Here is a 24,877-nt window from a genome sequence, read left to right as displayed (position 1 = left end):
TTAGAGGCCCCCAAATTCGGGAGGCCCAAAGCGAGGCTTTGCCTGCTTTGGGCTCAGGGCCGGCCCTGGTGATCAATTGCCAACATTTGAACCAATTGTGTTTTGTGCTAGGGCTATCGAATGGGATCTTGAGAGTGGTGGGGTTGGATGAAGGGAGAGGATGAAAGATTAAAAATAGAACCTTTTGTTTTGTTTTTTGCTATACATCCACGTCCTCCAACAAATGAGATAAATAAAGTCTACAAAAAAAATCAAATAACAAAAATGTTCCGACAATTAAAATTGAGTATTTAATGAAACATACAGCGTCTTTAGGAGATCCAAAATGGTAATCGAAAAATAAAGACTTACCCTGGAACATTCCTCTTTATTTTGGTGACAGAGGAGAAAAGAGGAAAATAAAGATACAGAAAGAGAAAATAAGAAAAGAAAAAAGAGAGAGAGAGATAATGGTGAGTGATCGTTCAAATTGGTCAAATATCAAATATGAGAGTGGAAGTGAAGATAAAGTTTACAAGCTAGGACATAAACTAAAATTTATTTTCAAAATGAAAATAATCACTAAATCAATTTTCATTGGACTAAATCTTTATTTCTTAAAATCTATTTTGGATGTGTAGAAATTACAACCATTACAAAATGATGTAAATTTGTTAAGGCTAGAGTTGTAGGGAAAGCAAAATAGTTTCCGGAGTATGAAGACTTGGTAAAAAATTGGTCAATTTTGTTTGACAATTTTATTTTGTAAGTTGTTAGAGGGAAATAAAAATAAATAAAAAAAACCCTCCATCTCACCTCACTCTCTCCACCTCATCTTCTCTCTCTCTTCTCCGACTAGGTCGCCGACCGGAAAATTTTCCGGACGGCGACCATGAAAAAATAAAAAAATTTCACTCACTCTCTCTCTGTAAAATATGTTTCTCCAGAAACTTTCGAAATTTTGCATATTCACTTTAAAATTTCACACACCGAAGACTATTTAACTTTTCCCAAAGCGCTGACCATTTGTTAAATAAGGACTACTAGAAATAAGTAGTGGGATTCCCAATGCGGTTAACCCACACAAAACAGTAAACGGTAAAAAGAAAAGAACTGCATCTGCCGTTTGTTCTCCCTCTAGTCTTCTTTATTGGACTCTCTCTCTCTCTCAGTCATCTTATTTTTTTTTTTGTTGAAGGTCTCAGTCATCTTATTAGTACTTCAATTTCCAAAGGCCCATAAGGAGGTCGCCAGGCCTAGTACCCTATCCCCCTACTCTAAGTCTCTATACTAGACTACTAGACCTACTACTACACCACCTGCCTGCAGGTAAACCCAAACCGCCTGACCTTCTTTATCACTAAATGACAACCGTACCCTCATCTTCCCAATCAATTACCTTCCCTAGCTAGTCTAAAAATGTCATTCCCAAGATTCCAAATGACTACTGTCATCATTCATTCTAATACTACTAGAGTAGTAACAAACAAAATGACTATAGATGAGGAGGGAGGGTTATTTATGTCTTTTCAATTCACATAGGTCCGAACCCTCAATTCAGTCCACCCCTCAGGCCCTCCTCATCTTCATTCAGTCTTGAGCCGCTTCCTCCCACCATGTTTTCAGAGATTTTCAGCATTAAAAACAATACGCATGTCTATTTCCCTCCCTCCTTTATGTTTGACTCTCTTAACTTTCTCTCTCTAGACTCTCTTAACTCTCTCTCTCTCTCTCTCTCTCTGTCTGTATCGACACATCTTCTGATCCCCATATATATCACCAAATTAAACAAAAACTAGTACTACCAAATACCCATGCAAGATAAGTAACAAACTTCATCAAACTCTCTCTAGATTTCTAAATACTAATATAGAGATGGAAGAAAAGAATGGTGATTGTGATCATAAGAACCATGGAGGAGGAGGAGTAATAATTGGGGGATCATCATCATCAACAACAACAACAACAACAAGTAGTGGTAGGTGGAATCCGACAAAGGAGCAGATAAATTTGTTGGAAGGATTGTACAGGCAAGGGATAAGAACACCAAGTGCTGAACAAATACAACAGATAACAGGGAAGTTGAAGGTGTACGGTCACATAGAAGGGAAGAATGTTTTCTACTGGTTCCAAAATCATAAAGCCAGACAAAGGCAAAAACACAAACAAGAAACCAACAGTCTACTCTTTATCAATCATTTCCTTCATCAACAACAACAACAACACAATTCTTCACCCCTTTGTCATCCGATTCCTCCTCCTCCTTCAAACGGTTAGTTCCTTTTCTTCTTCTTACCCATATAATCATATTAAGGTTTATGATCATAAACTAACTTCAATATAAATAAATGAACTTGTTTGTCTAACACCCCAAACCCTAAAACTTATAAAAATGCTAGGGAACCAAAAAAAACTAGGTAGATTATAGAATGAAATTTCATGTGGGTTGTTGTGATGCGTGATTCCAATCTTAATCTAGCGAACAAGATATAACTTTTGTTCAGAGTTTGTCTCGTTTTTCTTGTTCCCTAACATTAGTCTGGAAGTCATCGATTTTGTAATTTTTTTTTTAAATTATTCAGCGTACCTCGAACTTTTGACCTCTAAGGTGGAAGACTGTAAATCTTACCACTCCAATCAAGGGTTGTTGACCTATTTTGTTAGTTTTTCTTGGTACCTAAAATAGTTTGACATTTTCTCCGTTTAAGCTCCACACATCTATAGCTTAGACTCTGGACGCTGATCACTTCTGCCATGTGGGACTATTACTATTTGATTTCTTGAATGTCAACTTTTCTTGTTAATGGGTTGTTAATCAGAATTTGAGTTTTCTTGTATTAGGGTTATGGGTTAATGTACATTTGGTTGATTTCTTGGTTAAAGCTTATTTTTTTTATTTGCATGCTTGTAATTACTTAAACAAATTTGACATATAATTGGTGGGTTTCTTTTGGTGCATGATCAGTGTTTTGCTGCAGTCCATATACTAACAGTTATTATCATCAGTACCACCAATACCCTAAGGTACCTTTACATGGAAGTAGTAGTAGTACTACTACTACTACTACTTTATCACCAAGGCTGGTACTTGAAGATGATAAGTTGGTAAAGAAGAAGAGGCAGGTGATGAATATCTCTAGTGGCAGTCAAGTGAAGGACATCTTCATCAATCCCACTAGGAGAACTCAACATGAAACCCTAGATTTATTTCCTTTGCACCCAGCTGGATCCTTACCTTTATATCACCAAGAAAATACAAGCAGAAATTCAATATCTCAACTTTCTTCATCAACTTATAATTCTTCTGCAGAAAATACTAATTCCAATGATAACTCATCTGTTCATCATGAGAGTTGCGTCGAAGAAAGTACTACTACTTCTCCTTTCTTTGATTTTTTTGATGATCATCAGAAAGGTTACTACTGCCATTGATGAGGAAGAGGAAGAGGAAGAGGAAGAGATCTTTATGGATAAGAGATTAGGTTAAAGTTCTTGTTGATGTGTCCTTTGTAAGGATATACATGTGTGCATGGGTTTAGGGTTTTGCTGACGATTATCGTTAGAGAAAAAGAAAAATAGACAGAAATTCTATGTGGCTTGCTGTAATTCGTTGTTTAGTAGAACTGAATCATCAAAAGTACGAATCACGGTAGTCCACATGTGATTTCTGCTTATAATCTGACTAGATTTTCTTGTTCCCTGTCATTTTTCTTTGTGGATGAGTCTGTTTTAGTTCTTTGTAAATGAAGTGGAAGTTTCTGATGTTTTCTTTCTGAAATATTCTAGCTCTTTGATTATAAATAAAATTTTGTACTTGGAATCTGACTGAATTCAAATTGACTTTCTAATCAGAGCTCACTACCAGATTTTTTAATGATTTTATCACAAGCCTAGACAGGGGCGGATCCATGGGGTGCGACTGGATCCACCCGAAAAAAAACTATAGTAGTAGTAGCAAATTGTTTTATATATATATATACACGTGTATTAATACATATATTCTGATGTAGAACACTAACACCAAAGATGACTTGGCTTAGTGGATTAAGTATCAACCGGGTTGTGGCTCCAACCTTGAGGTTGTGAGTTTGAATCCCACTACAAGTACTTTTGGTGTTTTTTTTACTTTTTTTTTATGTATATTTGTGTATGTCTATATATTTATATATTCAATCGTGTGTTTTTAAATAACATCTAGTATAGCTTGGCCCAATGATTGAGGAGTGCAGTTGTGGGAGAATGAGACTCTGAGATTTGAGTTCGAGTCCCGCTATAAGCAATTTGAAATATTTTAACTTTTATATATAGAAATCTTTTTAAAGCGTTATAAATTGAAATTATTCAATTCGACTACCCTAAACCCTATAAAATTCAATCCAACTATAAATCTTATAAACTTCAACTCATCTACTATATATCTCTATATATATATTTCTATAAACTTCTATTCATCTACCATAAACCTTATAAAATTCAATTTACCTACTCTAAACTCTATAAAATTCAATTCATCTACTCTAAACCCTATAAGCTTCAACCCATCTACCATAAATCCTATAAATTTAAAAAAAAAAATTTCTTCGGGTTCATCAAGTTCAACACCAGAAGTTCTGGACTCGACTCCAAAGTTATTTTTCATTCCAACACCGGGACCGACTCTAATTTATCATCTTTGACAATTGATCTTGGACTACCAATTTCAAGTTATGAATCCAAATATAGACATGAAATTCGTAGATACTATTTACAACGTGGTCCATTTTAACCAAAAGATCACAATTTTCTCAAAAAAAAATTTAGTAAAATTAAACTCTCGTAGAAGTCAATTGCGTTTGTAACCGTTGATGTAATAATGTAATTAACAAATATAAATATTTTATTAAGTATTATGTTTGAAAAAAAAATTTAAGCATATAAATCCGCACCCCCTAAGTGAAAATCCTGGATCCGTCCCTGAGCCTAGAGTCAGATGAATTGCAGGACAGAAGCACTCAGCAGGAGCAATGAGGCTGTTTTTTTTTAGCCCTACCTGGCCCAAAGTCATTGAAATGATTGCTCTATCCATGTCCAAACTTTTATAGGAAACATATTTATGCTTGATAACTACGTATAGTCAACATTATATCATTTGGGGATCCACGATTTTGTCTCAGGAGGTGCGAAGTTATACACAAAATGGGAGGAAATTGCAAGTACAATTATTCACGAGAGAAAAATTAACAACACATACATTACGGTATATAATATAGAGTATTATAGATGTGTATCACATCATGTCAATTGTGGAACAAATATTTATGTTTCTTTTTTCATGGTCAAGTGACAAGCTAAAATTTAGACTCAAATTATCTTCCTAGAATAAAAATTGCAAGTGAGCGGATTTGAAACTAAAACGGCCCTCAACTAAACCGACCACCACTAAAATACCACTCTTTGTATGATAGAGTAATGGTCATACGTAAATGTGTACCCATATCTTTTTTTCACACCGATATTAAAGAAAATGGGCAGAGCCAGGGGAGCAGCCACACCCCTGACACCCCCTAGGTGATGAGATAGATGTATCAATAAAATAGAACTAGATTACGAACGGCAATAAAAAGGACACGAAAATTTGAAACGCCTTAAGGTCACAAGATGGATTCCAAGAACGACCTTTATACGTAAGATATGAAAAATGCTAAGAAACAAGAAAAACCGTACAAATTCTAAGCATAAATCATGCGCTTTTGCTGTAATTCGTATTTTGAGTGAACCAAAATCATCCGAAGGGCGAATCATGATAAGGTTCATATGATTTCTTCCCTCTGTCTTTCTGGATTCTGTGTTTTCCCCTACATTACTCTATACGGTAGTATGTATGTGCCAATTCCCAAACCCGGAAGGGGTTTCCGAGCTCAACTACTAAAAGTGGCCGGACATTAGTTTCATTGCCCCTCGTCATGGGTTTCAGAAAGCAATGCAAATAAGAAAGACGAGAAATGTTATATACACTTACCATTTTGACTTGCCACACTCGCATCTCCTCTGACTCCAACAAAAATTACCTTGGATGTGAGTATATATATAAAAAATGGTGAGTGCACTTAAAATTTCCCGAAAGACAAACCTACTTTTTTTCTAAAGGCTTCATAGAGCCCAATAATTTTGGCTGAAATTCTTATATCATCACTAAAAGTCTAAAAGTATTACGTATTTTTTGTTCAAATCAAAGGAGATGTATAACAAAAGCCACAAGATAATTTAACAATATCCTTCCGTCAAATTGAAGAAGAAGGTTTCCTGCCAGTGGACCCCTAATAATAGTTTTTGTATCGTGTGTGTCTAAAATTTTCCTTTCCGTATTGAGAGGTTAGGCAGCGCTTATATAAGTTCTCCCTTGAATATGATGTCTCAATATGTATAGCTAGATGCCTAGATCTAAGGCGTAAAGGGTTCAATCCCTTTCTTGTAACGTATTAAAATTAATATTGATCAGTTTCTCACGAAAGTCTTTCGTTTCCGCTACAACTTCCTATGTACCGAAGCAAAAACAAATGAACCCAATAATAACCCATCAAGGTTTTTCAAAAAAAAAAAAAAAACTAGTAAGGGTAGTTTGGGCCAAGAATAACTTTAAAGGGAAGCGATGAACAAATTTAGAAAAATATAGATGCAATTTTTAGATAAAACTTGAAGTGTATCATTTCCCATACTACTAATTTCCAATAGAATATTATTTGGGTTTGGCTCTTTCCACCTCCATGTGAGCAAACCTCGAAGGTTACGACATCTCCAGCCATACAATAATCACTCATCACTGCACTAAAAAGAAAATAGCAGAACTTCCCAGCCGACTTCCAATTGTTCTTGTTTTTCAAACCTAAAGGAGCTAAAAAGTTGATTCTGAGTGCACGATCACTGATGGGTTTCAGGTAAAAAAAAGATTAAACTTTTCATCAATTTCACTTGATTTTTAGCTCTGGGTTCATCTCTGATTTTCATTTTAGTATGAAGATGGTTTAGTAATTTGAGTTTGGGTTTTTATCTTTTATGCCCAAGAATGAGATCTTTTAGCTTTTCAGTAATCAATTTGTCTTGTTTTTAGGAGGTTTAGTGGTTTGGGGTTTTTTGTGATTTTCATGATTTACTTGTGTAGTTCATGAAAGAAGATTAAGATCTTGAGTTCTATTTTGATAGATATCTTAAATAAAGTAGGATAGAAGAAGAAGTGGAATATGGGTTTTGAATGAATCAGATTATATAGTGATTATTGATTGATTAGAAGTGGAAGGAATTTGAGATCTGATTTATCAGAAACAAAATGGCATCTTTGAGTAGTTTAGGGATTGGATTGAGTTTAGTTTTCAGTTGTCTATTATTAGCTCTAATTGCAGAGCTATATTACTTATTATGGTGGAAGAAAAGGGGAAGAATTAATGAAGAACTTCAAGATGATTATAGTAGTAATAGTAGTTCAGCAAGAGAATTCATGTATTTATTTTGCTGGAAAAAACCCTCATCTTTAAGCTCAACTGGTTTAAATCCTCAAGAACTAAGCTTTAATGACAACAATGAACAAGATTTAGAACAATCAAATTCAAGTAAGGAATTGTACTTAAATTCCTATGGAGATGATAGTATTGAAGCAGAATTGATGAGATTACATAATCTTGCTGGCCCACCAAGATTACTTTTCACCATTAATGAAGAAACAAAAGAAGATTTGGAGTCAGAAGATGGAAGATCTAGAATGGGTGATAAAAATTTCAAAGTGTCAAGAACTTTAGGTGATCTTCTTCTATCAGTTGAAACACCATTTTTAACACCAATGGCTTCTCCAAGATTAAGTACTAGTACTCCTCCTTGTATGACTCCTATAATGAATAGTTTGAATAATCAATATGGGTTTAATCCTTTGTTTGAATCATCTGTTGATCCAGAGATGTATAAAATAGGAGCTTCACCACCTCCAAAATTCAAGTTCTTGATAGAAGCAGAAGAGAAACTTTATAAAAGAAGATTGATTGAAGAAGCCATGAAAAGGGTTCAAAGAAATAGTAGTACTTCTATTGAAGATTATGACAAGATCAAAGCTTACCCATCTCCATCTTTGGTAACAAATGAAGAAGAAGATGGGTCTTTTATTAGAATAATTGTGGATAATAACAATGTAGAGAGTACTCAAATTGATCATCATCATCATTCTCATTATCACTCTTGTTCATCACAGATTCTACCACTATCTTCTTCTCCTTCATCAACAAGAACACCAAACAAAAACCCACCCTAAAGATTGAAATATTGAAAGTGGGTTTTGTTTCTTTTTGTTCATTTTTCATGATCAATGAATTTTTATGTGAATTTGGTAGAAATTTTTAGAGTTTGTTTGGTGAATTACCATGGTTGGTTGGTGTGTAATTTTTTCAATATCATGATCATCTTTGTGAAAGGGTATAATGGTATCCATCTTTTTCTATATTTTGAATTATGAAGATAAGGACAGATATTGTCTGCAACTTAATGTTGAAACTTGAAATCTGACCTGGTCTAATCTGTTTTATATTCATGTCTTTAACTTCTATGAAACTTATAATCATTCATGTGGGGTTTCAGTACTGGTTCTGAGTTTGCTTCCACTTATTTGTATTTTTTTAGTCAAAAAGTGTGCAATTTTTTTTTCTTTACTTTCAAATTATCTTGATAACTTTTCCTCCAATTCTTCATTTGAAATTTGATTTCAATACTCTAACTCATCTGGTTGCAATGACTCCATCCTTTGCATAGGTCCCAACATCTTATTGCAATGACATTGTATAGGTACCAAAATTTATGTCATTTTCTCATCGTGAATGTCACTTTAGTTTTTTTTTTTTTTGATGAGGAAGAATGTCACTTTAGTTGAGTAGTAATATGCATTTCTCAATAGGTATATCACGGTTTAAGTTTTACTGTCACGAAAAAAAAGAAATGGTAGTCATTCTGATCTAGCCAAACGATCAATTTCACCATTTAGGACATTTTACATTGGATGACTATATTCGAACATTGTTGGGTAGACGTAAAATGTATCTAAGAAACAGAGCAGTAGACATTCTGACTAGTTAGAGAAGTCAACAATTTAAATATTTCGAAACATGTTTAAAGAAGGGTCGAGGAGGCCACTATGTAAAGGAGTTTGATTGATGGACTTTGAAGTATTCTTATTGGGAATTTTGTAGTACAAGTTGAATTGTGGTATCAATTAGAGAGGAAGGAAGAAGAGAAGTTAAAGTTGTTTACTTGAAGAATTTGTTCCTTTGAACATATTCCTAGCTTTTGAAATTTAAAAATTGAAGTGGAGAGACCAGATGTCAAAACCTAACACACAAAACTAAAGCAAAGAACAATGACTAAACGCTTTGCGAAACTTTGTTCTTTGTCATTTAGCACTGTCAACTTGGTTAATAATAACCACATAGGTTAAAAGTTGTACCTTATTCTATACACCTCATTCCATTTAAAATTTCTGATATGTGCTTGTCACCGACTCAATTTTTGTCACGTATAACAAGTCGTGAAACAAACTAAAATGAATGATAGAATTGACCTCTATTCTTTATACTCAATTTGCTTTGGAGGTAGAAGTTTCTCATTTCAAGGTGTAACATGGGTGAAGTATTATTTACCCGTTTAATATACTATAAGTGCCTTCACCGGAATTATCTGGTGATGCACAACACAATATCCATTATACGAGGGCTTCCGGTGATGCATCCATTATACGAGGACTTCCTGTGATGCACAACAAAATATCAATTATACTGAGGGCGGCTAGACTTCCATACTGAGCAACAATTACCGGAAAAGGAAGCAGCTAATTTTGATTTCAAGGCAAAACTAAGGTTGAAAGGAAAAAAATAAGCATCATTTGAGAATAGTTGCTTCAATTGCTCAAAACAATTAATTATCCTCTAAACGAGAAAACAATGGGGGATAAAAAGGAGAGCATCCACTCATGAGTGAATTACTCCAACAAAATCCATGGCTGAAGCAACTAAAATACCTCAGCCATCTTATCAAAATCCAAAATGTACTGCATATCAAGCATCTATAATAGGAAACATTAACCAAAATCAAATAAAACTACCCCTCTTAGAAAAAGCAAACTTATTAGTCGACTTCCTCGATCTTGGGCCCAGCACCGCCACCAGAAGGAATATCCTCATCTGCACCTCCAGCCATATCAGCACCAGCACCTTGGTACATCTTGGCAATGATGGGGTTGCAGATGCTCTCAAGCTCCTTCATCTTGTCGTCAAATTCATCAGCTTCGGCAAGTTGGTTGGCGTCCAACCATTGGATGGCCTGCTCGATAGCATCTTCAATCTTCTTCTTGTCTTCGGCAGCAAGCTTGGCTCCGATTTTCTCATCCTTGATTGTGTTCCTCATGTTGTAGGCGTAGTTCTCCAAAGCATTCTTTGACTCTACCTTCTTCTTGTGCTCCTCATCCTCAGATTTGTATTGTTCTGCCTCTTGAACCATCTTCTCGATTTCCTCCTTTGACAATCTACCCTTGTCGTTGGTGATGGTAATCTTGTTCTTCTGTCCAGTTGTCTTGTCCTCGGCAGAGACATTCAAGATACCATTGGCATCAATGTCAAAGCAAACAGTGATCTGAGGAACACCACGGGGAGCTGGTGGGATACCGGATAGCTCAAATTTTCCCAATAAGTTGTTGTCTCTGGTTCTGGTTCTCTCACCCTCGTACACTTGGATCAACACACCAGGTTGGTTGTCGGAGTAGGTAGAGAAGACTTGTTCCTTCTTTGTGGGGATGGTGGTGTTTCTTGGAATCAAGACAGTCATGACACCTCCGGCGGTTTCCAAACCAAGAGAAAGTGGGGTAACATCCAACAGCAATAGATCTTGAACCTTCTCGTTGCCCTCACCACTCAAGATGGCAGCTTGGACAGCAGCACCATAGGCAACAGCCTCATCAGGGTTGATGCTCTTGCAGAGCTCCTTCCCGTTGAAGAAATCTTGCAACAATTGTTGCACCTTGGGAATTCTAGTGGATCCACCGACAAGAACAACATCATGTACTGTACTCTTGTCCATCTTGGCATCCCTCAAACACTTCTCAACTGGTTCCATACACTTCCTGAACAGATCCATGTTAAGCTCTTCAAATCTAGCACGGGTGATGGTGGAGTAGAAGTCAATACCCTCGTACAAAGAATCAATTTCAATGGTGGTCTGAGCAGTAGAGGACAGAGTTCTCTTCGCCCTTTCACAAGATGTTCTCAACCTCCTGAGAGCTCTGGGGTTTCCACTGATATCCTTCTTGTTCTTCCTCTTGAACTCTTGAACAAAATGGTTAACCATTCTGTTATCGAAGTCTTCACCACCAAGATGGGTGTCACCAGCTGTGGCCTTAACCTCAAAGATACCCTCTTCAATGGTGAGAAGAGAGACATCAAAAGTACCACCACCAAGATCAAAGATAAGCACATTCTTCTCACCAACACTGGTAGCCTTCTTGTCAAGACCATAGGCAATGGCAGCAGCAGTTGGCTCATTGATAATACGCATGACATTAAGACCAGCAATGACACCAGCATCCTTGGTAGCCTGACGTTGGGAATCGTTGAAGTAAGCAGGGACTGTGACAACGGCGTTCTTGACAGTGGAACCAAGGTATGCCTCGGCAATCTCACGCATCTTAATCAAAACCATGGAAGAGATTTCCTCAGCAGCAAATTGCTTCTCCTCGCCCTTGTAGTTGACAACAATCATTGGCTTATCACCAGGTCCAGGAACAACCTTGAAAGACCAGTGCTTGATATCAGCCTGAACAGTTGTATCACTGAATCTCCTACCAATCAAACGTTTGGCATCTGGGGAAATAAAAATATGTATTTCAAACATAAGCAATGGTTCCAAAGAAAACTTTGTAATCTATAATTTTTCTAATATATAATCAAATCAAGAACAGAACTATGTAACAAGGCAATCATTCAATATCAATACAAACTACAGATCTGGGACCTAGTCTAACAGTATCTAGTTCAGATTCAACTTAAAAGTTTGATAAATTTCCCAAGGTTTAAGCTTTACCAATTTAACATGGATATGAAAAGAAACTAGTAGAAACAACATAAATATAGTACTAGCTAACACATTGTCCACTAAAAATCAAATCTTTGAATGTGAAAAGATCCATTATTCTATCATCAAGGACCTAAGATGCTAAAACTAAATTCTAGGTGAACTAACGACTAGCAATTACTCTGATTTCATTCAAATCAAACAAGGTAATATAATCACTTTTACTATCCTATAAACCTAAAACAAGTAACAGATCTGAAGTCTAAATAAGTAAACTTACCGAAAACAGTGTTAATGGGGTTCATGGCGACCTGATTCTTAGCAGCATCTCCGATCAAACGCTCGGAATCAGTGAAAGCAACATAAGATGGAGTAGTTCTGTTTCCTTGATCATTAGCAATGATCTCAACACGATCGTGTTGCCATACACCAACACAAGAGTAAGTTGTTCCTAGATCGATTCCGATCGCCGGACCTTCTCCTTTACCAGCCATTATTAGACTTGATTGAATTGAGAAAAGAAGTAAAGGAGTAGATTCGAAACCCTAACAAAAGGGTATAGAAGCAGAGAGAGAGAGAGGCTAGTTTTAGATGTGAAAACAGTCTCTAGGGTTTCGGAGGAATTTTGACGGAGGGAAGAGGCTGTTATTTATATGTTTTTGACTGTTCTTCGAGAATGTTCCGTTTAGATCTTTGTAATTTCAGCCGTTGGATGATATGACGTTTGTGGAATAACTAGGTTTGACAGCAAAGATTTTGGCGGTCTCTCCTGGTTTATTGGGTTAGAGCTGAAGATATTTTACGCCTATAGGTCGGCACAGATCGAGTGGTTATGACTTACGAGGCTGACAAGTTAATCGGACGGGTAGAAGTACCCCTCGAAACGGCCCAATACCAATCAAGTTTTATGCTCATTATTTCCAAGAATTAGCAAATGGAAGTTCTATAGGCAGTGTGCCAGGCCTCATTCATTAACGCCGCCTAGTTTTAACCAATTTTTAGCACACGCACAAGAAAGAACTTTTTGTTGTTTAGTTTTTCTGAGTAAAATCACAATAACATTCATAGTGAAATCCATCACATCATTACATGGTATGAGAATTTTTATTCTTCTGAGAACTATATGAGAGTTACAACGTAAAGTTCTACACAGAACCTTCGAATGTAAAGTGTCTAATGAAGGGAAAAGAATTAAACAAGACACAGATTCAAAGAAAAGACTCCAAAAGTCGACAAAAGAAAAGATTCTCAAGATCGAGAACGAAAAGACCCTAAAGGTCGACAATATTAATGAACTAAGACTAAAACTCCCCCCAGCCGAGAGAACCACCGCCGCCATTACCGGGAAGCCGCCGCCACCACTAAAGAGTCGTCAAATCAGTATACTAATTATATTGAAATACTGAATCATCGACGATTTCTTCTGCAAAACAATTCCTTTGACATATCTCAGCTTCTCTCGCATGACTGAATTCCTTGTCGAAGATGGAAATTGGAGTTATCCCTTCACCATCTTACTAATCAATTAGAGAGAAAAGATCATAATCAAAGAAGATGTCCAGACCCTGATGGTTAAAATTGATACACATCCCATAAAAGAGAATTTGAATTAATCAACTCCAATCAGATTAATCTTAGAGAAACAATGAATTCACCTTCTTTTTTCCTTTCCTCTCTGATATACTTCAAATACCTTAAATAGATGGATGAACGAATGGAAACACTAAAACGGGTAACATCCCCTTCCAAAAGAAAGAGGATCAGGCGTTCAACTTAAGAGCTCTTATACTGTACCGTTGAAGGATATTGATGGAGAGAAGGGGTATATCACAAAATTTGGATGCGCCTTATAGACTTCCACTCGAGAAGTAAGCGTAAAATCTTCAACATGTAAACACGTGTATTCCCACGTACTTGATTTTTTCTTTAGTAATCTCACAAAGGAAGGAGACGTCTAATTATCAATTGAAAGTGGAATAAGTTTAAGCACACATTTCTCCGAAAAGTAAGTTAAAAAACACTCTAAAAAGTTTGCCATCCTCAAAATTACCTTGGTCAATCAGTCCTAGAGTTTTACCTTAATAAAAGAAAATTCTAATGTATCAATGTCCTATCGAGGGGATTCTTCTGTTGTTAGGTAAGACAATGAGATAAAGGTGATTTGGTGGATGATGGTAGCAGTAGTAGTGATAATTGTGGTTGTGGTTGGTGACGGTGCAACGGATGAAAATAAACACGGAAATGGCTTTGGAAGTGGAGTTTTCTGAAAAAGAAGATGAAGTAAGAAAATCCATAATGCTTGTCTCTCTAAATATTTCCGCCTCCCTAAAATTAGAGAAATTGATCTCTTCTCCATCGGTTTTGTGACGGTAACGATTACCAAATTTTCTTGTTTATCTTTTTATCTCTATTCTTCAAAACTCGTTCCTTCTGGAAACTAATCAACCTCATTCGGTTTCTTACTTAAGCTTCTACATCTAACTCTTGCAACAAACCAAAAAAAAAAAGAACTTCTACATCGAACTTGTCCTCTCCCGTTGTTTGTTCACTTTGATGGATTAACTGAAAAAACGGATTGAAGGCAACCAAGTGAATGTTGTTTCATCAAAATTAATTAAACCTATAGCGAGGGATTGGAGTTATATAGGCACCCACGGTTCTAATGATCCAATCCATGGTAAGGGAACACATGGTAAGGGACACAAAAAAGGGAAGTAAGGGGATCCGGCTTAAGAAGGTTCAAACCATTTCCTTTACATTGAATTCCAAGAATTATTACATTTATATGGCATTGGTACATCATGAAAGTAAGATGGAATACATCATGAATTGGATGAGCACTATATCTGTCAAATAAGACATCTTGAGCCCTATAAGCCAAAACTTTAAGGCCATCATAAGGATCCGAAAACCTATTGATCCTTTATTTATCGCTTTAAATACATGGGATAAAATTTGACGATAAACTGCTTCTATCGAGATTCGACTTCTGAACTTCATGGGTTTAAGTGGGGATCGATGTTCAACCATGCACTAAATGAGGGATTGAGGGTGGACAAACCATTTTTTGTTATAGGTACACAAAGGATATGTTGAGGTATTACAGAGAAATGTTGTGTTCTTATGAAATTTCTCTTCTTCAAGGCGTCTCCGTTTTAGAGCAAGAAAAGCTCTACCCACACCCCCACCCACTTTTTGGGAAGCCCAATTCCCTTTTCCACTGTTCTATCAGTCGTCTGTGTGGTTTGTGGTTGGGCCAGGAGAGTAGGGAGAGAAGGAAAGGTGAGGTGATGGGTGGGTGGAGATCTGGACCACCGGGTATGGTTGTGGTAGTGGTGGGTCGCGCCTGTAGTTATCGACCCCATGTATCTCTATAATGTTAGAGTCCATAGGGCATAGAGGGTACCGAAGAACCGACATGGCACGTGAGAAATGGGAGAATACACGGCCCCAGGCATCTTTTTTTCGCCGTCTCCTCTCCTCTTTAGTCCATTTATATTCCCACACCAAACGGGCATTGGGTATTTCTCCCATTCATAAATCATACAAAATGTCCATTTAAACAATTAAGAGGGAAAGTTCTTTAGTAAACCTAAAAAAGTCTATGACTTTATGACTATAACAAATAAATATATTCAAGAACTTTGGAAGTATCAACGAGGCCGGCCCAAACATTTGGGAGGCCCCAAGCGAAACTAAAATTTGGGGGCCTTTATAAGACATGTTCGAGAAAAATAAACAAAATTTCTTATAGTGATTATGGGAGAGTTCAATCCTCTGACCTCTTGCATATAAACCTGAACTCCTAATCATTGGGCTACAACTACCATCTTGTTATAAGTTTGTTTAGAATTTAATTGATATATCAAAAAAGACATAGAAAACCCAAACATGAGGCCTTCCGTAATGTTGGGCCCAAGTCGACTGCTTTGTTAGCTTTGGGCCCGGGCCGCCCCTGAGTATCAATTAATCCGAGCACCAGTAGATATCTCTGAACAAGTAGGAATATGCGCAAGTAAAATAGGTTGGGGGCTTGGGGCAGTATATATCCTCATCTCCATTTAACTTTTAGTAGGTCGACAAAACATAAGGTGGATTTGCTTTTAAACAAAAATATAATGTGACTTGCAATATTAAAATGCCATATTGGATGTGCTCTTGGGAGCCATCAATTGGAGAGAATAATGGAAGAAAATTGTAAAATTGGGGGAGTTATATAACTAATTGAATCATCAATCAATAAAGAGAGAGAGAGCCACGTGAAAGAACAAAAACATATGATATTCATTTACTGTTTCCATGCATAAAAGAGAAAACTTGGCAATTAATAACCACAAAAAATAAATAAAGCTACTTGGAGTCTGACTCTTCCCTTCCACTTTGTCCCACTTTTTCATTTTCCCCTCCGTTTAGTTTTTTCTTTATTCATTTATTTTTTTTCAGAACTAATTTATGCATGAAGAGGGTTAGGGATCCAGATTTAGAAGCACCAAAACCTGTCTCCATTATACATAAAAATTCTAATAGAATTAAATAAGATATAAAATAGATATGCAAAAACATACCCTGTAAATCAATAGTTGAATTGTGTCACTTTTATAAATACTAAGACTTAAATTTTGGTCTTTCGAATAGTGAGACTCTAATGTTATCATTCAGACTAGTAGTAGATTTCACATAATTCAATCTCGGTTACTTAATAGTCTTCCCTTTAATTTCGCTTTCGAAAATTTTAATGGAAATTACTTATTTTGTGTAAACTTTACTAGTTCCCACTCAGAGTTAATATTCGGAGATGCCGTGTGTACATACAAATTTAAAATTTGTAGCTTGCCGATTTGCTTTTACAAAAAGACAAAGGAGCTAAAAGTTTGACTATGCCTGAGGTGTTATTTTTATAAAAGCGAGTTTGTAAGTCACAAATTAAACCAGAATATTTTGTACACATATCATTTCTGTTTTGATATTTGCTCCTAGAAAGAAAACCTTTAAATATGCTCTCTAGTTATTTACTAATCAATTTTCCATTAGGGTTTACATTTAATGGCCCCTCAAGGTGACATTTCTCTTCTAGTATCTTTTACTAGACATATTATATTTGTAAAGCATCCTCTCTCCATCTACTTTCCATGCATAAGGATGGAGCCACTAACTTTTTTTTCACCAAGCACAAGCATCACAAAGAAAGCTTGCAGATGAAGAAACTTCAATTCCCATCTCTATAACCCTAAAAAAACAAATAAAAAAATTAATGAAACAAAAAGAAAAAGGGACAGGGAGAACAAGAACAAAATAAATTAAAGCTCTTCCTTTATCTTTCTCTTCTCTTTCTCTGCAAGTTCTCTCTCACTTTCTCTCTTTCCCTTCTCTCTCCTTGATGTGATTCTCCACCATATCACCACAAACCCCATCAACCTTTAAAAAAGAGAAAGAGATACAAATTAAACCATGGTTTTTACATCTATTCCTCTCTATCTAGATCCACTCAATTGGCAACAGGTTTGTTTCTCTTCAAATTCTATCCTCTACCCTTTCTTTTCTTATAGCTTATTCACTAAAAAAAAGCTAAATTTAGAGATAAATATTCCCATCTATACTAACCCACTTTTAGTTACTCTTTCTTGATGAATATACTAGAGAATTGATTGTTTTTAGGGTTTTCTATTTTGCAGCAAACAAATCATCACCATCAAGTACAAGGAAGCATCACCACTGTAGGCAACTCTCATGAGCTTCTTCAACCGCCTCCGCTGCCACCTACAGGTGGAGGTGGTGGAGGAGCGGGGTCGGCAATTAGGGCATGTAACTCAATGGTCGATCGAGCCCGAATGGCCAAGTTGCCACTACCAGAGACAGCACTCAAGTGCCCTAGATGTGAATCAACAAATACTAAATTCTGCTACTTCAACAATTATAGCCTCGCCCAGCCTCGCCACTTCTGTAAGACTTGTAGAAGGTATTGGACTAGAGGTGGTGCTCTAAGAAGTGTTCCAGTCGGTGGAGGTTGCAGAAGGAACAAGAAAAGCAAAAGCAGTAACTCAAAATCTACAGCAATATTAACAAGTGCTTGTTCTACAAATTCATCTATTCCTTCCAATAGTTGCACAAGCTCTGATATGATCGGCCACATCTCGACTTCTCAGTTACCGAATTTCATGGCTTCTTTACACCATCTTTCTGATTATGGTTCTTCAGCAGCTGATATAGGATTAGGTTATGGTACTAGTCTAATTCAACAACCATCTAGTTGCAGTAGTGGAATGGTAGATTTTCAGATGGGAAGTAATTGTGGTGGTAGTACTAGTTTATCCTCAAGGTTGGCCGAACAGTGGCGAATGCAGCAACTACAACATTTCCCTTTCTTGGCTGCAAGTTTGGAGTCAACACAAGGGATTTACCCCTACGAAGGTGAAGGCGTGGATCAAGCGGGTTATAGTAGTAAGAGTGTTGGTCAAATTAGGGCTAAACCATCAACAAATTCATTATCAATTCATGGACAAATACCTCCAGTGAAGATGGAAGAAAATCATCATCAAGGTTTAATGAGAACTTTATCAGCAAGACAGTTTTTGGGTATTCCTGGAAATGATCATCATCAATACTTGGGTGGTGGAAATAATGCATGGACAGATCTATCTAACTTCACCTCTTCAACAACGATTAATCGTCTTACGTAATTCAATCTCTCTCTCTTTAATTATCATCCAATTTAGTAGTTTTTGTTTTTTTCGAACTTCTTGGTTTTGCTCTATCTATTATCACATCCATCTTAGTTACTAAGAAAAAAAGAAAGGGGCATGGTCGGTCGAAGACAGTGAAAAACTCCGAAAGATTAAAAATGGAAGAACCTGTCTAGCTATTACTAAAGAACTCATCTTAGGATCAATGGTACACTTTTTATTTTTGTTTTTTGTTTTTTGGGGTGTAGTAGTTTATGGGTACTCATGTTTTTATAGAACTGATTGGTTGTTTGATTTTATGAAGTTTAATACTAGTAGTAGTAGTAGTAGTTGTGAATGAGAACTAATTGTCATCAACTTTAGTTGTAGTTAGTCAAAAGAGAGAATGATAAGTTTGATACTGTAGTAATTGAAGTGGGAGAATATATAGGTCTGGGTTACTGTAATTTAGGGTTTTCATCAATCAATATAGACTGACTGAGAGCTAGGTCACTGAAAACTCTAAACTAGGTATATAGGGCATGTATTGGAAATTGCAACAGCACTAGTAGTAAACTCCTAAACTGTGAATTGTATTTGATCTAGGGAAATAGATAACTTAATTGTCTGATATAAGCACTAGTTATATCAATCAATCTATGGGTTGGATTCTAGAACTAAAGACATGCATCGATCTTTCTCGTACTTTTAGGAGATTTTTAACTGACAAGTTAGTTACTTTACTAACTTCCAAAGAATCCCATCATACCCTTTACTCATTTATACATGAGTAGAGAGAGAAACTCAAAGATCATCAAGACATACTTAATTTACTGTATTAATCATTGTCTCAAAATCATGGAAGATTTTCCTCTGTTTCCTAAAACTAACATTCTTAGATTTTTCTTTCTTTCATCAATCTTAATCAAATAATAATAATAATATTATACTCCCTTTTTTACTAATCTTGAAAGAAGAGAATATGGGAAGGTCATGGATTATGCTTTTGCTAGTATCAAGGCATCATCACCTTCTTCTTCATGTGCTTAGTATGAAGGAATAAATTTAAAGCAATCAAATGATCAGTAATCTAAAGTTTAAGAAAGAGAAAAAAAAGTAGACATCCATCTTCTCTCTTTCTCTCACTAAAGTTAATTTCATGGGTCGGTAGACAGGCGGTCATACACAGACAGAGGTAAATAATGTAGTCGGACAATGTTGGAGTGGGGGGGTTTCAGAAAAAAAGAAGATTAGAGTGGAAGGAGAAAAAGAAAAGCAGACATAGATAGGTGGTGACTCTGTTATTGTACGAAAGAAGATCAAGTTAGGGAGATGTTTTTTATGGTTTCCTAGTTGAGGGTAAATAAATGTCGGTAACGGGAAGCCAAGTAGTTCGATATCGTCCACGCTCTTAACCTTGAAGTTCAATTCCGCCAAGTAGTTCGATATTGTTCAGGTTGTTACCGTTGAAGTTCAAGTCCAACAGTAACAGGGTTTGAGTTGACACCTATAACCCATGCTCTAGACGTTTGCTAAACGATATCATAGATCACAAATGCAGTTCAAAACTTTCTCATATGGGAATGTTGTATGCTAAAATGTTAGTTCCCAATAATAATATGATTTGCTATTTATCTTGAGTAATGTCGGTGAAACAAGAAAAATAGACAAATCCTAGGCAAAAATCATGTGTCACTTGTCGTATTTTGAAGTTCAATGCATCAGAATTATCGAAAATACAAATAACGACATATTACATTGATTTTTGTCTAATATCTACCTAATTTCTTCTTATTTCCTAGCATTACTTATTTACCTCTCTAGAATATTTGTATTTTTCTAAAGAATTGTGGGCTAATTAATCATAGTATCTTCCTAGGAAATTTGTACAAGTACAAATTTATGGAAAAAGTTCTAGTATCCATGGAACATTATTAGTCATTTATTTGATGACCCACATAAATCATGGATAAGCGTGAGAGATGTTTTCTCTCACTTTTCAAACATCAGCTTTTGCTTTTGACATGTCCCCATTGCCACCTCTCTCTCTCTCTCTCTCCTCTTTCTCCTATTTCACTCTTTCCCCTATCTAGTGGAGAAGGAAGGAGGAGCCTGTTGAAATATCTTTCTATATATTAAGATATCCCATATAATAGATATTAGGAAATATCAAATATTAGAAACTAGTAAGATTTAGGAACTAGTAAATATATTAGTATAAACTATTAAGAAACTAGTAAAATATTAGAAACTAGTAAAGTTAGAAACTAGTAGTATTGTAACTCTATAAATAGAGTCTTATATTTCTTTTGTAATCATCAAGGAATAAAACAATTTCTTTGATCAATTTCAACTTGGTACCAGAGCCAAAAGTCTTAAATTTTTGTTTGGGAATTTATATTGATTGAAAGAGAAGAACCTTTCATCTTCATCTTGTTTTTTGGTTTAGCTAAAGTGAAGGGCAACTGATGCTTCCGCAATAATGACTCTCAATAAGGCAAATTCAAATTTTGCTAAAGTTGTTGGTCAATCTGACAAAATTACTTATAAGTGTACACACTGCAACAAAATTGGTCATACCAAAAGTCATTGTTATGAACTATTAGGCTATCCAGAATGGTGGGATCATAATCGAAAGAAAAACTCTAAGAAGACCCTTGTAGATCCAACTGTTAAGCAAGCTTCATCGACAATAGCCACTACAGGTAATGTAGGCAAGACTTTAAATATGTCTACACAATTTTCGAATAGTACTTGGATAATTGATTCTGGTGCTACAGATCATATGACTTTTGATTCTAGACAGGTCTCAACCATAAACGAGTCTTCACATAAATATGTCTCTACTGCCAATGGCACCTCAGCCCCTGTTGTAGGGGAAGGACCTATAACTCTAACGAACACATTGAACTTAGACTCTGTTTTGGTTGTCCCATCTTTAGATCATAATTTATTATCAGTGTCTCAAATAACCACCACTCTATTTTGTGTTGTCATCTTTTGGCCTGAATTTTGTGTCTTTAAGGACATCCGGACAAGGCAAACAATTGGTTATGGTGTTAGGCGAGGAAAGTTGTATTACTTGGATTTAGTATCTGAAAGCTCTAATAAATTGCGTCAGGCATTAGTAGTGAACAATTCTGAAATAAAAAATAAAGATGAAATATGGTTATGGCATCGCCGTCTGGGGCATGCCTCCTTTGGTTACCTTAAGAAGTTATTTCCATCGCTATTTATTAAATGCGATGTTTCAAGTTTTCAATGTGATGTTTGTGCACTTGCAAAAAGTCATCGTGCATCGTTTCCGTTAAATTTAAATAAAAGTCCAACTCCTTTTATGATCTTACATTCCGATGTCTGGGGTCCATCTAAGGTTCCTACTTTGGGTGGGGCTCGGTGGTTTGTTACCTTTATTGATGATTGTACTAGGATGACTTGGGTGTGTTTGATGAAATCTAAAAGTGAGGTAAAGTTATTGTTTCAGAAGGTTCATAAACAGTTTAGTACTCAGTACAACGCAAATGTTCAGATACTTCGTAGTGACAACGGAGGAGAGTATATGGATCATGAACTTCAAACTTATTTGGTTTCTCATGGTATTGTTCATCAAACTACTTGCCCAAATACCCCTCAACAAAATGGGGTCGCTGAAAGAAAGAATCGTCACTTGTTAGAAGTTATCAGGGCTATGTTGATCGAAGCACATATGCCATTATCTTATTGGGGAGAAGCACTTCTTGCTGCAACCTATTTAATTAATAGAGTACCATCTAGTACTATTGATTTTAAGACTCCTTTTCAAGCTCTATCGGATGCTACAACTTCTCCGACAGTTTCAAATTTACCTCCCCGTGTCTTTGGGTGTGTAGCATTTGTTCATCTTCATGAGCACCAACGTACAAAATTAACTCCAAGGGCATTAAGATGTGTATTTGTAGGGTACGGTGCAAATCAGAAAGGGTACAGATGTTATCATCCTCCAACTAAACGAATGTTTGTTACATCGGATGTTATCTTTCATGAAGATTCTAAGTATTTTTCACCTGAATCTGAACTTCAGGGGGAGAAAACTAAGCAGGAAGTTCTGACTCTTGATTATGAAGAAACGGATAATCATGTAGAAGAGAACAAAATTGGGTCTAATATTGAAGTAAATTTGATTCCTGAAGAAATAAGTAGAGCTGAAATTGAAATTCCAGAATTACCAACACCTGAATCGGTAATGGAAGAAAGTGTTAATGAAATCGTTGAACAAATTGTGGATTCACCTCCAACTGAAGCCGTTGAACCAAGGGTTAGTAATACACCAAACCAATCAGTTGTCGAGGATGTTCCTGAAGCACCTTCCGAACCACCTAGGAAAATATTACCGTCGCGTGAAACCAGAGGTATTCCTAAACCGACATATGAACCTGAGCTGACTAGTAGAGTCAAATATCCTATGAGTCAGTATGTGTCAGATCATCGGTTGTCAGAATCAAATAAGTCGTTTGTAAATCAATTATCTACTGTATATATTCCTAACAATGTACAGGAAGCCTTATCTGATTCAAAATGGAAAGCAGCTATGAATGAGGAGATTATCTTGCATATGCGTTAAGTATTGTTAGTCAATTTATGCACAATCCCGGTGAAAAACACATGAATGCTGTTTTACGCATTTTGAGATATTTGAAGGCGGCTCCTGGAAAAGGTATTTTGTTTACTAAAAATTCGAGTTGTCGAACTATTGATGTATATACTGATGCAGATTGGGCCGGTGAAGTAAATGGTAGGCGATCAACTGCAGGATATTTTACCTTTGTTGGTGGAAATCTTGTTACATGGAGAAGTAAAAAACAGAATGTTGTTGCACGTTCAAGTGCAGAGTCTGAATTTAGAGGAATGGCTGATGGCATATGTGAAGCGTTATGGTTAAGACTCCTGTTGGATGATTTAGGATATCCTTCTGAAAGACCAATTCAATTATATTGTGACAATAAAGCAGCATGTGATATTGCTCACAATCCAGTCCAACACGACCGCACAAAGCATGTTGAGGTGGATCGATGTTTTATTAAAGAAAAGTTGGAAGACAACATTGTAGAGTTACCAAAGGTCCGATCTGAAGATCAGTTGGCTGATGTTCTTACCAAAGCAGTTTCAAGTCGAATATTTTCGAAAATGGTAGACAAGTTGGGCATGTGCGATATCTATGCACCAACTTGAGGGGGAGTGTTGAAATATCTTTCTATATATTAAGATATCCCATATAATAGATATTAGGAAATATCAAATATTAGAAACTAGTAAGATTTAGGAACTAGTAAATATATTAGTATAAACTATTAAGAAACTAGTAAAATATTAGAAACTAGTAAAGTTAGAAACTAGTAGTATTGTAACTCTATAAATAGAGTCTTATATTTCTTTTGTAATCATCAAGGAATAAAACAATTTCTTTGATCAATTTCAACTGAGCCTCCATGTCAGGATTCCTTAGTCATGTTTAACTGTTCTTATGTTCTCATTCCATACTGAATGAATGAACTAGTTTTCCAATTTCCATATTACCAAGGCAAAACACAAAAGACAAACTCTAGATGGCTCCACTTATAAACTAAATCCTGATTGACCATTCCTTAAGTTGTCACATATTATGCATCACTAAAGTTCACATACTAATCTATCAGCTTAGGAAAAAAAAAATTTAGAAGTCAATTTGTCCTAATATGAGAAAATTAGAGTGGCATTCTATACGAAGGTACATTATTTTTCATGAGTAGAACATTTTAATTCTTTTCCCCCACTCAAAAAGACTAAAAGAAAATCGTTTGCTCAACCAGTCACCTTTTCTCTGTGGACCTATCATCATTTTAAAGTTGATAAAATGAGCGAGTAGTCTTCTGTCAAAACGATTTTCTCTATACATATTGAAAAACACATATCAAATTCTGATGCATAAACATTTTATCACCCTAAAATGATCAAAAATTCTATTTATCCCTCCATTTTGATCCCTCCCCCAGCCCTCCGCCGATGTGACAACATATCACTTGAGTGTGGAGCAATTGGAGAGAGAATTGTGAGAAAATGTACTCAAATGATATGTTGCCACATAGGCGGAGGGCTGGAGGAGGGACCAGAATAGAGGGATGAATGGAATTTCTCTAAAATGATACAAATATAAA

At 36.0% G+C, this 24,877-nt stretch overlaps 4 protein-coding genes across 4 annotated transcripts; 3 read left to right on the top strand and 1 right to left on the bottom strand.

Moving 5' to 3' along the window:
• Positions 1–1,768: 1,768 nt before the first annotated feature.
• Positions 1,769–3,785, top strand: LOC147546194 (uncharacterized). Its single transcript, XM_086638056.1, has 2 exons — positions 1,769–2,251; positions 2,945–3,785. The coding sequence occupies exons 1-2, from the start codon at positions 1,855–1,857 to the stop codon at positions 3,409–3,411; spliced, it is 864 nt and encodes a 287-aa protein (XP_086494182.1). The 5' UTR covers positions 1,769–1,854; the 3' UTR covers positions 3,412–3,785.
• A 2,758-nt stretch (positions 3,786–6,543) lies between these two features.
• On the top strand, positions 6,544–8,499 carry LOC147546193 (uncharacterized). Its single transcript, XM_086673399.1, has one exon. It carries the CDS (start codon positions 7,283–7,285, stop codon positions 8,249–8,251), a length of 969 nt encoding a protein of 322 aa, XP_086529525.1. The 5' UTR covers positions 6,544–7,282; the 3' UTR covers positions 8,252–8,499.
• Positions 8,500–9,867: 1,368 nt separating this feature from the next.
• LOC147546192 (heat shock cognate 70 kDa protein 2-like) lies at positions 9,868–13,018 on the bottom strand. Its single transcript, XM_086673398.1, has 2 exons — positions 12,329–13,018; positions 9,868–11,837 (listed from the first exon to the last, which is right to left on the bottom strand). Exons 1-2 carry the CDS (start codon positions 12,540–12,542, stop codon positions 10,111–10,113), a joined length of 1,941 nt encoding a protein of 646 aa, XP_086529524.1. The 5' UTR covers positions 12,543–13,018; the 3' UTR covers positions 9,868–10,110.
• Positions 13,019–17,170: 4,152 nt separating this feature from the next.
• LOC147546191 (dof zinc finger protein DOF3.6-like) lies at positions 17,171–19,068 on the top strand. Its single transcript, XM_086636621.1, has 2 exons — positions 17,171–17,547; positions 17,721–19,068. Exons 1-2 carry the CDS (start codon positions 17,497–17,499, stop codon positions 18,723–18,725), a joined length of 1,056 nt encoding a protein of 351 aa, XP_086492747.1. The 5' UTR covers positions 17,171–17,496; the 3' UTR covers positions 18,726–19,068.
• Positions 19,069–24,877: the final 5,809 nt, after the last annotated feature.

Source organism: Eschscholzia californica, unplaced genomic scaffold (assembly GCF_041429995.1).
Source record: "Eschscholzia californica isolate CP2 unplaced genomic scaffold, dmEscCali1.0.p SCAF_4, whole genome shotgun sequence".
Classification (NCBI taxonomy): Eukaryota; Viridiplantae; Streptophyta; class Magnoliopsida; order Ranunculales; family Papaveraceae; genus Eschscholzia; species Eschscholzia californica.
This window is presented reverse-complemented; position numbering and strand designations above follow the sequence as displayed.

Coding starts and splice junctions, on each gene's coding strand:
- LOC147546194 (XM_086638056.1), top strand. CDS start 1,855: ATGGAAGAAAAGAATGGTGATTGTGATCATAAGAACCATGGAGGAGGA. Junction 2,252..2,944: donor TCCTCCTCCTCCTTCAAACG/GTTAGTTCCTTT, acceptor GTGCATGATCAG/TGTTTTGCTGCAGTCCATAT.
- LOC147546193 (XM_086673399.1), top strand. CDS start 7,283: ATGGCATCTTTGAGTAGTTTAGGGATTGGATTGAGTTTAGTTTTCAGT.
- LOC147546192 (XM_086673398.1), bottom strand. CDS start 12,542: ATGGCTGGTAAAGGAGAAGGTCCGGCGATCGGAATCGATCTAGGAACA. Junction 11,838..12,328: donor CCCCATTAACACTGTTTTCG/GTAAGTTTACTT, acceptor TTATTTCCCCAG/ATGCCAAACGTTTGATTGGT.
- LOC147546191 (XM_086636621.1), top strand. CDS start 17,497: ATGGTTTTTACATCTATTCCTCTCTATCTAGATCCACTCAATTGGCAA. Junction 17,548..17,720: donor ATCCACTCAATTGGCAACAG/GTTTGTTTCTCT, acceptor TCTATTTTGCAG/CAAACAAATCATCACCATCA.